This window comes from Aedes albopictus, chromosome 3, assembly GCF_035046485.1.
Source record: "Aedes albopictus strain Foshan chromosome 3, AalbF5, whole genome shotgun sequence".
In the NCBI taxonomy this organism is placed as follows: domain Eukaryota; kingdom Metazoa; phylum Arthropoda; class Insecta; order Diptera; family Culicidae; genus Aedes; species Aedes albopictus.
The window spans coordinates 220,383,245-220,395,388 of NC_085138.1; the positions used below are offsets into that span (position 1 = coordinate 220,383,245).

The 12,144-nt window shown below is 39.9% G+C and overlaps 1 protein-coding gene and 1 long non-coding RNA gene across 2 annotated transcripts in view; one reads left to right on the plus strand and one right to left on the minus strand.

Moving 5' to 3' along the window:
• Positions 1-233: 233 nt before the first annotated feature.
• LOC109417145 (NACHT and WD repeat domain-containing protein 2) overlaps positions 234-12,144 on the plus strand; it is a 41,177-nt gene continuing 29,266 nt past the window's right edge. Inside the window, exons 1-2 of the mRNA XM_019691267.3 lie at positions 234-493; positions 6,669-6,757. Coding sequence (XP_019546812.3) covers positions 391-493; positions 6,669-6,757 — 192 coding nt within the window. The 5' untranslated portion in view covers positions 234-390. The remainder of the gene's footprint in view (positions 494-6,668; positions 6,758-12,144) is intronic.
• LOC134291353 (uncharacterized) overlaps positions 6,891-12,144 on the minus strand; it is a 33,106-nt gene continuing 27,852 nt past the window's right edge. Inside the window, exon 2 of the long non-coding RNA XR_009999045.1 lies at positions 6,891-7,156. This is a non-coding gene — a long non-coding RNA (uncharacterized LOC134291353). The remainder of the gene's footprint in view (positions 7,157-12,144) is intronic.

Genomic DNA, 12,144 nt, shown 5'->3' on the forward strand with positions numbered 1-12,144 from the left:
TTAAAAAATTGAACCTGTTGTGATAAAACTCATCTAATTACTAAACACAACTTTATCTAGCTGCATTGTATAATTCCAAGCCATACTGTATCACTCGGAAACAGTTCAAATGTTCCACCGGGCGCAATTCATAAACACTCCAAAGGCATGCACCACGTGAGAGCCTTCCGAACTCACGCGGAACTTATCGACCAAACAAAGTGCTATTGCCGTCGGTTGGGATAAAATAACAACTATGCAAAGGATTTTTCCGCAGTTCTGAGGAATCTTTCGTGAACGAAACACCCAACCGGAAAATTTCTCCACATCTGGAGTTGAACAGTTGAAGTGATCAATCAAGAAAAATCTCCTGTTGGACAGTGCAAGAACTAACGGAAATCATCCAGCAATATGGATGATCGTACTATCGATACGATTTTCGCGGGGTCGCTGGAAAATTTGCCCCCAGTGAGCTCCAAAATCGTTCGCATTTTTACCAGCTCGACGTTCACAGGTGAGTTATGTAACGAACGACCATTTGACCTACACTCTCAATGTGTTACCTTGAAAATAAAGTTTTTTCCGGAAGTTTTGCAAAGTTCAAGTCTATTATGCGATGTATGTGCAATCGAAGTGTGATACGCAATTACGTTGAAGTAGTTTCTAGCAAAGGATAGAATATTACATACAGGGGATGGTCAAAATGTTTGGGATAGGCAACTTTTTTTTCTCTCACAAAAAAGTTCAACATGCTTATAGCTTTTCATAGAGTGCATAAAAAAATCTCAAATTTTGACTGTTTGTCAACCTACTATATGTGCATCATTGGTACAAATTTGAGCTCGATTGATTGATATTTCGCTAAGTTAGAACCGTTCGGGTAAAGCACTATTTTTTAGGCAACTCATTTTTGAGCTGTCATATCTCGGAAACCAGTGAATCGAATTGAATGAAATTTTGAACGTACTCTAAGATCATGTAAATGCTTCGCAAACTATTAAAACATATGTACTTTTTAAACGTAGAACAAAGTTATCATAGATTGACACGTTTTGGATTTTTCTCGAAAAAATGTAATTTTTTTACATCAATGTCAATAAATTTTCGTGTTGATATCCAAAGATTTTCCACTTCTGTTCTCAAATTATCTCTAATCAGATATATTAGAGCCTATTTAGATTGAAGGAAGAACACATTTAATAATTTTTGTGAGGTATTGTAAATTTGACTTATTTTCCTCTATATGGGTAAAAATTTCAACCCGGTATAACTTAATTCGCCGTGAGAAAATATTACATTTTATAACGTCGTATTAAGTACCAATATATTGTTGATAAACGTTAAAAAATTCATTCAATTTGGTTCACTGGTTTCCGAGATATGACAGTTCAAAAACTAGTTGTCCAAAAAATAGTGTTTTACCCGAACGGTTCTAACTTCGCGAAAAATTAATCAATCGAGCCCAAATTTGTACCAATGATGCACATATAATAGGGTGACAAACAGTCAAAATTTGAGGTTTTTTGATGCACTCTATGAAAAGTAACAGCACGTTGAATTTTTTTGTGGGAGAAAAAAAAGTTGCCTATCCCAAACATTTTGGCCATCCCCTGTACTTTGTAGTTGGATCAGATGGAACAAATGAGCGATGTGTTTAGAGTTCATAAGCCACATAGATTTCGGTGAAAAGGTTCCAGCCTACGCTCCATAAACTTTTTAATACACTTTACGAGAAGTGCGGGACTCGGCCTACGCTGTTAATATGCAATCTCAAATAATTCCGATGCGAATAAAATGTCGTCATAGATCAATAAATATGACGCAGAAGAAATGCTAATTGCCAACACGCAAAAAAACAATCGCCTGATAAATAGTCATATATATTCCATATTTAGCGTGTAATAGTGCCTTGAACTTTTCGCATTTTTTCCTGCCGCACCCTGTAAAGATACGTCATTTGTGTAAAATTCAACTCAAAAATATTGGAAGGCATACAAAACCTAGTTCCATGTAATTTACACATTGTTCGTCCGGTCGCAAATTGCAGCACATGCAATATCCGTCGTTTAAGAAGACTTTCGGTATTATCGTCAGGTTTGTTCTCTTCGTCTTGAGGGTTTTATCGGCCAAATTTCCTGAAATATCCCGGTCAACAAGTGAGAGATTTTCGATATCGATTTGTATTGAATCGATGGCGATCGCTATCGTCAGATAAAGCACTACAAAGGAAATCCGAATCTGGTTGATACGGATGCTCATGCAGATATGACGCTTGTTTAAAACAATAAACAAACTGGGAATTTATCTACTATTTCCAAAGTTGTATTTCTTTGTTCTTACCAAGGATCGGTATATTCGCCTCACACCATTCATATTCACTCCTCTTTGCTAAAGCGAATTGAGAAAGATGCAGCAAACGGATTGTCGTGATCAAACACGCAACCCCATTACCAGTGGGAAGCGATGCGCAATTTGCTTGACATGGATATTCGTTGCCGTTCGTCGCAGTTTGGATTGCAAGCGAATGAATGAATGGCGAATGGTGAAGAATGCTGGTGAGCGATAGAAGCGGCTATTACCATAACTAGAAGAAAATTTCTGCATGTAATGCATACAATTTTAATACATTGTTGTTGAAATGCTAGATCAGCAAAAAAATAATAAATATTTTTTGAAAACATCAAAAAATCGTACAAAAAACATCGCTCGTATCACTCACGAATCGCATCACCGCTCGATCGCTTGCGATGCGAATGTGACGAATGAGTAATTTCCAAGTGTGGCTTCCCATCTTTCGCCGGAGTTTGCAGTCGTCGCTGACAAGCAAACACACAAACTAAAGCGACAACCGTTCGCTGCTGACTGTCTTCGAATGTGGAAGAATATGAAAAGTGGAAATCAGGAACCCTGGTTCTTACTTAGAGTTTATCGATAAAAACAACCCATTATCATCATTTCACGTTAAAAACTTCATTTGTTTCTACAAATGAAGACCAACCTATGAAGAATAGACCTGTTCACTTTTTTTTTTACCTGCCCGTGTCACATCATATTATCAATCCACATGCAAAAACAGGTCTTCAATCCAAAAATGAGCCAAATTAATAAAGGTTTAGAGGTGTATCAAATCAATTTTGTGTTTTTTCGAGCATTAAAAATTGCACCGAAAAGGTACCGAAAACACCGCTAAAATATAGTCAGAACAATACTCTACAACTTTGCCGAAGACACTACGGTTTAAATTGCGTATTTCAAAGTTATTCAACCATTTTCGTTAAAAAATCACGAAAAAAATACAACATTTTTACGATTTTTTATGTAAAAGTCATGTAATTTTACATTGTTTTACGTGACTAATTTAATGAGCTATTGCTCCTATGTATTACGAACATTTCGTCCAAACAGCATTTTAGTGTAGGAATAAGTTTTCATTGACTAATTATCAAAAGTTTGCCACGTTGATACTAAAAATTGTACAGAGTTGCCAGCACAAAATAAAACAAAGTTACCCATGATTAAAACGTCATTACACTTCTTTGTCTCATCTGCATCAGTTTCAAAATGGTGCATATGGTTGAGCATGAGATTGTCGATTCGAAGATTCAAGGTTCGAGTCCTGGAATAGGATTTTTGCGTCTCGATCCAGCTATAAGTTAATGAAACTACACACTGCATCTCATTGCAATTTGGCATCATAGCCTTGTTTCGTAACCGTAGAGTGCATAGTAAGAATGAAGTTTCCCTTCATCGTGTACCTACACTGAAATAAATTTTGTTGTGGAAACTACCGATTCCATAGTAAAATTACTAACCGTACCTATGATTCTCAACCGACAACAATTTCCAGTTAATTCTACTAAAACACTGTCAACTTAACTAGCAGTGCAGTTAATATTACTAAAAATAATCTTAATTTAACAAATGAGCATTGTATTTTTAACCACACTGTGTTGTAAAATGCGTGTCCGGGAAAAATTAACAATGTTTTGTTGTTGAGACGACTACGCTTTTAGTTGAATTTACTACAATGCATTGTAATTTCAAGCATATTTCAGTTACCTTAACAGATTTTGTTGTCGATTGAGAATCATAGGTACGGTTAGTAATTTTACTATGGAATCGGTAGTTTTCACAACAAAATTTATTTCAGTGTAGTTGTGTTGATTTGCGGGTAGATAGATACAAGTAAGCTCCACCCACAGTTGCATGAAAAATGTTGCATCCAGAAGCAGATCGTATTGAATTGTTTTAGCTAAATTGATCGTTATCAAACTGATGCTCAGTATTTCGCCCAGCTGATCTCGTCGACACGATTTATTGTCAACAAGTAAACTTAATATCTAGCTAGTCCTTGAATGGGCTTAATTGGCAGGTCCCGATCATTATTATTTGGGAGATTGCGTGTGTAAGTCATGACAGATTCATCATCCTAACTGCTACAAAGAAAAAAAAAGTTTATCATATATTTGAGCTTGAACCTGGGACCTTCTGATCCGCAGGCTCGAGCCTTATCATCTGCGCCATTTCTGATACTCAAATCGAAAGACATAACAATACGATGGCATGGCGTCTTAAGGACAAACGTCTTGAAATCCCGGTTCAACAGAGCATCAAAACTTCAGAAGCACAATTCTCAAGAAGCAAGCTTCAAACAACAATGCATTACATTATTCTGCTCTTGCTCACTTGTAATAAGCTTAAAATAAAAAGCTCAGGTGCGCTGGTTTTGTTTACGAAGAGATTTGTGCCCTCAAAATCGTGAGTAGGTGCCAAAGTCGGCCATGGTGGCGGCCATATTGGGATTCTAACAAGTCTGTCCTTAATCATGGGTAACTTTGTTTTAATTCGTACTGGTAACTCTGTGCGATTTTTAGTATCAACGTGGCATACATTTGATAATTAGTCAATGAAAACGAATTCCTACACAAAAACGATGTATGGACGAAATGTTCGTTACACAATGCAGTAATAGCTAATCAAATTAGTCACGTAAAATAATGTAAAATTACATGACTTAAATATTTAAAATCGTAAAAATATCGTGTTTTTCGTGATTTTTTACCTAAAATTGTTGAATAACTTCGAAATACGCAATTTAAACACCGTAGTGTCTTCGCCAAAGTTGTAGAGTATTGTTCTAACTATATCCTAACGGTATTTTCGGCACCTTTACGGAGAAATTTAGTGAATTTCTGAGTAAATTTCTGTGAAAACGGCTAAAAACACAAAATTGATTTGATACACCTTTAAATCTTTATCAATTTGACTCAATTTTGGACTGAAGACTTGTTTTTGCATGTGGATTGATAATTTGATGTGCCACGGAGAATCGGAGAAAAAAAGTTTCAAAGTGAACAGGTCTAATGAAGAATCATGGACGAAAACGGCTTTCCTGGGAAGCTGACTAGACTGATTAAAGCAACGATGGACGGTGTGCAAAACTGCGTAAGGGTTTCGGGTGAACTATCCAGTTCATTCGAATCTCGCCGGGGACTGAGAAAAGGTGATGGACTCTCATGCCTTCTTTTCAACATCGCTCTGGAAGGTGTGATGCGACGAGCCGGGCTCAACAGCCGGGGAACGATTTTTACAAAATCCGGTCAATTTGTGTGCTTTGCGGACGACATGGACATTATTGCCAGAACATTTGGAACGATGGCAGAGCTATACACCCGCCTGAAACGCGAAGCAGCAAAGGTCGGACTGGTGGTTAATGCCTCAAAAACAAAGTACATGCTGGTAGGCGGAACCAAACACGACCGGATCCGTCTGGGTAGTAATGTTACGATAGACGGGGATACTTTCGAGGTGGTGGAGGAATTCGTCTACCTTGGATCCTTACTGACGGCTGACAACAACGTGAGCCGTGAAATTCGGAGGCGCAGTGGTGATTTAATGGGGGCCCAAGAGCAAAATAGGTTTGTATGGGTTTTTTTGTAAATACTATGGAGACTTTTCAAAAAAAGAAGAAGATATTAAACAAATTCTCACTCGCGTGTGCATCTTCATACACGATGTACTGCAAGATGTGCAAGAAGCTAACACGCATACTACGATTGCGTGTCGGTCAAGCTGTGGTCTTCTGTTGTACATGCATGGATGATTATTGATTAATAACTTCTGTCTCGTGAGTCGACATGAGTTGCGGTCTTCGATAACATTCATCATTGAGATCTGTAAAATTTAATTTGACTTTGAGCCTATAACTTCATCCATGTGTTAATGCTCTACAGCGTGGAGAATCTTTTTTGAAAATTATCCGGAGTTATTCCCATACAAACCTATTTTGCTTTTGGGCCACCAAAAAATCACCACCGAAATGGCTGAAAATTGTCAGGACTCTAGTTTTGTACCAAGGATTGTAATGAACATATGGGAGCTTTGAATTTTTAACATGTTTGAAGTCTGAACTGCCCTAATGGGGCGTGACTTGGCAAGTGTTGGGCGTGACCAAGGATGGAGAGCGGCAGCCATAAACCGAGTATTGTTATGTCTTATCTTGAATGTGATGTTGAGCAAATAAATGTATGTATGTAACACATTCTTTTACAAACCATAGACAGTTGCATAAATCCTTCGCATATAGTTCCGATTCGTACTTTCCAGCGCTTCAGCAAACACATATTCAAAAGAATGCAATTTTCGAGGATGCACATTTTTGCTTTAATAACATATTTCCTTCATTTCAGATACGACCATGGAAAGAAACAATTTAATGGCTAAATGTTACCCCCGGATTAAGGACTACTGTCGAGAGAAACATGGGTTAGAATTCCAGGTATGACACTTTCGTTTTGTTTTTCGGTCTGATGATATTTGTTTTTGTTTTTACCTGCTTCAAATAGGTGTCTCATATAATTGTGAAAGTGCCCAGTTGGGAAGCTCCGCCAAGAAAAAGAAAAACAAAAGGCTTTGAACAACTTATCTGTATTTTTTTTTTATTCTTCAATCACTTAACCTAATTTACAGCTCTATTGTCCACTAGGGCACTGCGTGAGCGATTCCATTTGGAAGCTGTAAATACATACACTTTGTACAGCGCTTAAGTATCCGGGTTCACTTGAGCCATGGGCTCAGAAGAGGGTCAGTGTCAGCTAGTCTCAGGGGGAAAGAGCAACTGATGAAAGTGCCGGGGCTGGGATCGAACCCATGACCATCTGCTTATGAAGCAACTAATCTGTAATGAAGCCATAATAAAAATGTGAATAAACTTGTCCAAAATCTGATGGTTCGGGAGCAAAATTTTCCTGTCTGCGTAGATGAGGTGGTGGGTATATTCTACATTGGTGACTGTTCTCTAAAGAGTGCATCGCCTTTAGAATCAAGTCAGAGCTCAATGAACATGTCGCGTGCAACGACTGCTACATTTATTGCGACTCATTTCACCGTGTCATGCAATCAAAACTGCATTGCATGACACTATCTCTCTATACCTATTAATAGGCGATTTACCTACTGTCGATGGCCCAGTGAACTGTTTTTTATTGATTTCCATTTTTAACACCTGTCTCGTTCGTCCAAAAATTGATGCTCGTTGACTGTTTGGCTCTTGCTTTGCTGTGAATCGGCCTATTTATGTGTACATACATTCCAACCGAACAGTAGACATATGGTAGGCATACTAGAGCTATGAGATAATAAAAGTTCAACCCCCCAAAAATATTGGATTTATTTTGGAACCTTCCTCCATTCATAACACAAACGAAGCCGGTCGGTTGGTCGGTCGGTCACACTGTGTGTCTGCTGAACCGGCAAAACAATAACCAAGACACGAGGAGTCAATTCCGGCACGCCGGCATTCCTTGGCATTCTTGTCCTATGGCATCGTCCGTTGTCAAGGGTGCCGAAATAAACAAAACTATAACGGCCGGAGACTAATCATGGCACATAATTGCCAATTCGCCCCGGCATACCTGCCTAACTGCCTGAGTACTCAGAGCCTAGGTGAGAGAAATACCTTCAGAACGTTTATCGTATCACACCGCGCACCGGCTGGGATTGGCATTTTTTCTCTCGCACTTTCCATCACGTTCAGGTCCCTACAACACTTTCGTAGGAAGGTTCGTCACAAATCAAGGCGAAGGTGTCTAGTGGCTAGAGATGATTGACTCACAGGTGTAGCAGAACGGACAGGTCAGAATGGGGGTAACAAATTTATTATCTCCTGGGTGCCCAGTGGGCACTGCCCACTAAAAGCATTTCCATACCCGCCTAGTACCTAGGGCAATGTGTGGTCCTAGCATACTTACGAATCTGAATTGTAGAGTAGATGTAGCACCGCAGTGCTAAAACATTTGAGAACTTTATAATGTTCTCAGGTGCTTTCAAGGTTTTACCTGTAGCATCAGTGTAGAACGCTACCACATCTGGTAGCGGAGGGCCTGGCTACTAAGGTTGTGCGGACTGTGGACCCTGGAAGGGACCACCTATCTGCCGCTAGTCCAGCGTGCCTTATAAGCCATGGCACGATCATTCATTGACAACTTCGTACGGGGATAACCCACACTTGTGAGCCTTCAGTAAGCAAAAGAAAAGTCGGTGATGGAGTGCCTGGAGAGGCTATAAGCCGCTGCAACCGATTCTTAGTCTCTGTGGTAGGTATCTTCTCATCCGAGATCTTTTAGCCAATCTGGTACGATCACCCTATAATTCTAATCCCGAGCAAAAAAAAACAGTAGAGATGGTAGAGAGAAATTTTTAATGCCAAACTACAATTCGGTTAAAATTTGAATTGTATAACAGATAAAAATGATAGGTAGACCACTCCCAAAAATCGATTTCCAAATTGAAGATCAGATACAAATATCAGTGAAAAACTCCAACAGCAATACCCCACCCTAATACTTCCCATTCGGTCTTTAATCAGGCCCATTCAAGGTGTACAACATTTAGAAGGTGATATCTTCCGGAAAACTGACAGTTTTTTGATGAAGTAATTCAAATCGTTCAGAAGCGATATAGTACTCCACATCAATTTGATCATGTGAAGAACGATTAGAATGACGTCACATGTTTACATCCAAAATGTATGTTTACATAGGTTACTAGCCTGCCTTGTGATATTTATGTCGTGGGGCCCATTATTACTTTGACTCATAGCAGGCAGCGGCGTCATTGTCGCGATTTTTTCCGCAGTTAAGGTTGCAGATTGTGAACAATCCTCGGTACACACTTACGTAATTTATGTGTACGTAAAGCTGTCAGATCGGTGTAACACCACCGACGAACCGACGTGACAGCTAGAACAAATAAGTTCAAATTTGTTGTCCGCGACGCCATGATGAAAAATAGCCAAACACTATCGCCACCTCTATAACGGCTCGCGATGATTTGATAGCTCGACACCGAACCCCCGTGTGTTCGTATAGGAAACGGTTCGCGTCTGCGCTGATTTGACAGAAACGATCGCTTGCTTCGGTGGTCGACCGTTAAATTTGGGGGGGACACTTTTGAATCACCACTGTCACGTCGGTTCGTCGGTGGTAACACGCTAAATATAATTTGCAACAAAAAAAAAATTACACAGAAAAAAATACACGGTTATGAATATTTTCGGGTACCGGACTGGACACACAAAATTTAATGGTTTTCTTTGGTACATCGAGATCTTGAAATTAGTCTATGAAGTAGACCTCATCTATGGTAATTTCAAGCCGAATTTCCCGGCTTATCAGGCGATTGCCCGAAAAAACACTGCAAGCCTTGTGAAACACGCCAACCGACTGCCATCTTGTTGGAGCATATCCGTTCACCCCGCGAATACACGATACACCTTACACATCACACCTAAGTATAAATGAAAAGTTAAAAGTGAAATAGTGTTGTTGATCAGTGACAAGCGAAGAGCCTATCCTGGGAAAAGAGGTGGTTGTGACCTGCCGTAATCATGACCAGAAATCTGGGGAATTCCTGTTGGTGACAAAACCCAGCAGGCCGCGATACCTTAAGTCAATATTGGAACCAGGGTCTTTCCAGAGTGGTAACAACAAGACACGTCGTCGGAATCGTTGCGTTGCGTGGTAACGGAATAATTCGTAGATTGCATACTTAAAGTTGTCATGTTATAACTTTAATAATGCTATTCTAATTGCTTATGGAATGCAATTTGCCCAGCTAACACGAAGTCTTATATGATGTTGAATAGGATGCTAAAGTGGAGGCCATATGCGTACCTGCTTCCATTGACCCGCGTGTAAAGTGTGTGTATATCGCCTCCACTTTTGCATCCTATCCAACATCATATGCGATCGTGTGTTGACTGGGTGGGAAGGAACAGCTATATCCAATCAGAGGTTGAAGTAAAAAAGACATGAAAACTACCATTGCTGGCCACGCCCATCTTCTCCGTAACGAGGATAAGAAAGGATGTGATGATATGACACCTACTTTACAAGAGGTCAGCAACTCACCGTCTCTCCCATAGGTGGCAAGGAGTTGGATATTTGGAATGGGTTGATTTGGAAGTCACTATAAGCGAGTGATGCGACAACGGATGACCGCTACTTAATTTCCTGCTCTTTGTAGATTCCGTTCCGTGCTCAGTCGCTTTCATTGCCCGCCACTTCCGACAATCCGTTTTAAAGTGACCGGGCTGCTTGCAGAAGAAACGCGTAAAGTCCGTTCACCAGTAGAATCGTCACGTTCATATCGCTTGTGGGATTCATCCAAAAGCTTTGACTTTACTAATGGCATTGTTATGTCAGCATCTGATCGTGCCTCCAGTGCTGATGCTAGAAAGTGGTACGACTGCGACATACTGCACAGCACAATGGCAACCTTCAGCTTTTCGTCCAGGATAAGGCCAACATTTTGCAGATGACCAAGCAACGTATCCATTATCAGCAAGTGTTTTTTTGACAGCAGTGTGAGAGTGGTCGTTAACTTGTCGTGGTATCCTTTCAGCGCGTCTCGTCGAACATTGCTGATGCCAACAGTCAAACATTGCTGTATATCAGCCACTGAGTCGCTGCAAGCGTGCTGACAGGTCACCGAGTCTCGGGCCGTTGTTTCTCGGACTCCGCGACCCAGACAACCAGTAATCGTATAAGATGTTGCATAAGATGATAAAGTGGAGACCATATACGTGCATGCCTCCATTTAGGCGCATGTCAAATGTACGCATATCGCCTCCACTTTAACATTTTATACAACATCTTATACGATCACTGGTTGACTGGGGAGTTATCTATTCGCCCTAGAGCATGGTAGGGTTTGACACTCGTGGTTGATCGAGATGCAAAAGGTACAGGGACATAACCTTTGTCTGGATGCCTATGCTTCTTCTCTTTCTTTTTTTCCTGGCGTAACGTCCCCACTGGGATAAATCCTGATCCATTACGGAATGTTCCTGGACCGACCGGGACTCGAACCCGTCACCTTCAGCATGGTCGTCATGGGTGAAGATGTGGTGGGGATATGGCCTATTGCATATTGTTAGTCTTGAAAGCACACAAGAATACAAAGACATACTACGAGCTAGACAATGGCAACTACACTCGGTACCAGTAGCGGAGCCAGGATCCTGATAATGGGGGGGCAGTGATTATTTGGCGTATCCAGTGTTATAGTAATTTGGCGGCAAGAGACATATGTACATATTAAAAGAGCTTAAATCATGGAATTCGGTTCATTATTTGCCGGTGGCACAATGTTGGTCATGGTCATAAGTTGGTACAAATTGCGCTTTTTAAAATACTATCGCATCATGGTGGCGCTTAAGACGTTTAATATTCCTACTTGTTTTTTACATGACCAAAAAATATTCTCTGTGTGCTACAATGTTGATCATAAGTTTCATAGACTATTTTGCGCAGACAGCAAACTTTTTGCAATACCATATTATTCTAGGATGTTTCCTTTCCATGCGTTTTATTTGACTGGTATTTGTTAATTTAATATCCAAGTTTCGAAACTTTCCAAATTAATGTTGTTTTCGATCGCGTCACTAAAATATTTTTTTGTTATATTCAATAATGTTTCATATCAGTGCATCCAGGAGATTTTATATATCAATATGCAACTGACAATTTAGTTTATAAGAAACAAATATGATTTGCATTACCAGTGGCACCACGTGTCATCAAGTTTACACCAAGTCAATCACTGAGTAACCAGCTCTTCAGGAAATTAAAAAATAGTCAAGAATAAGAATGCGCTTCTTGTAAA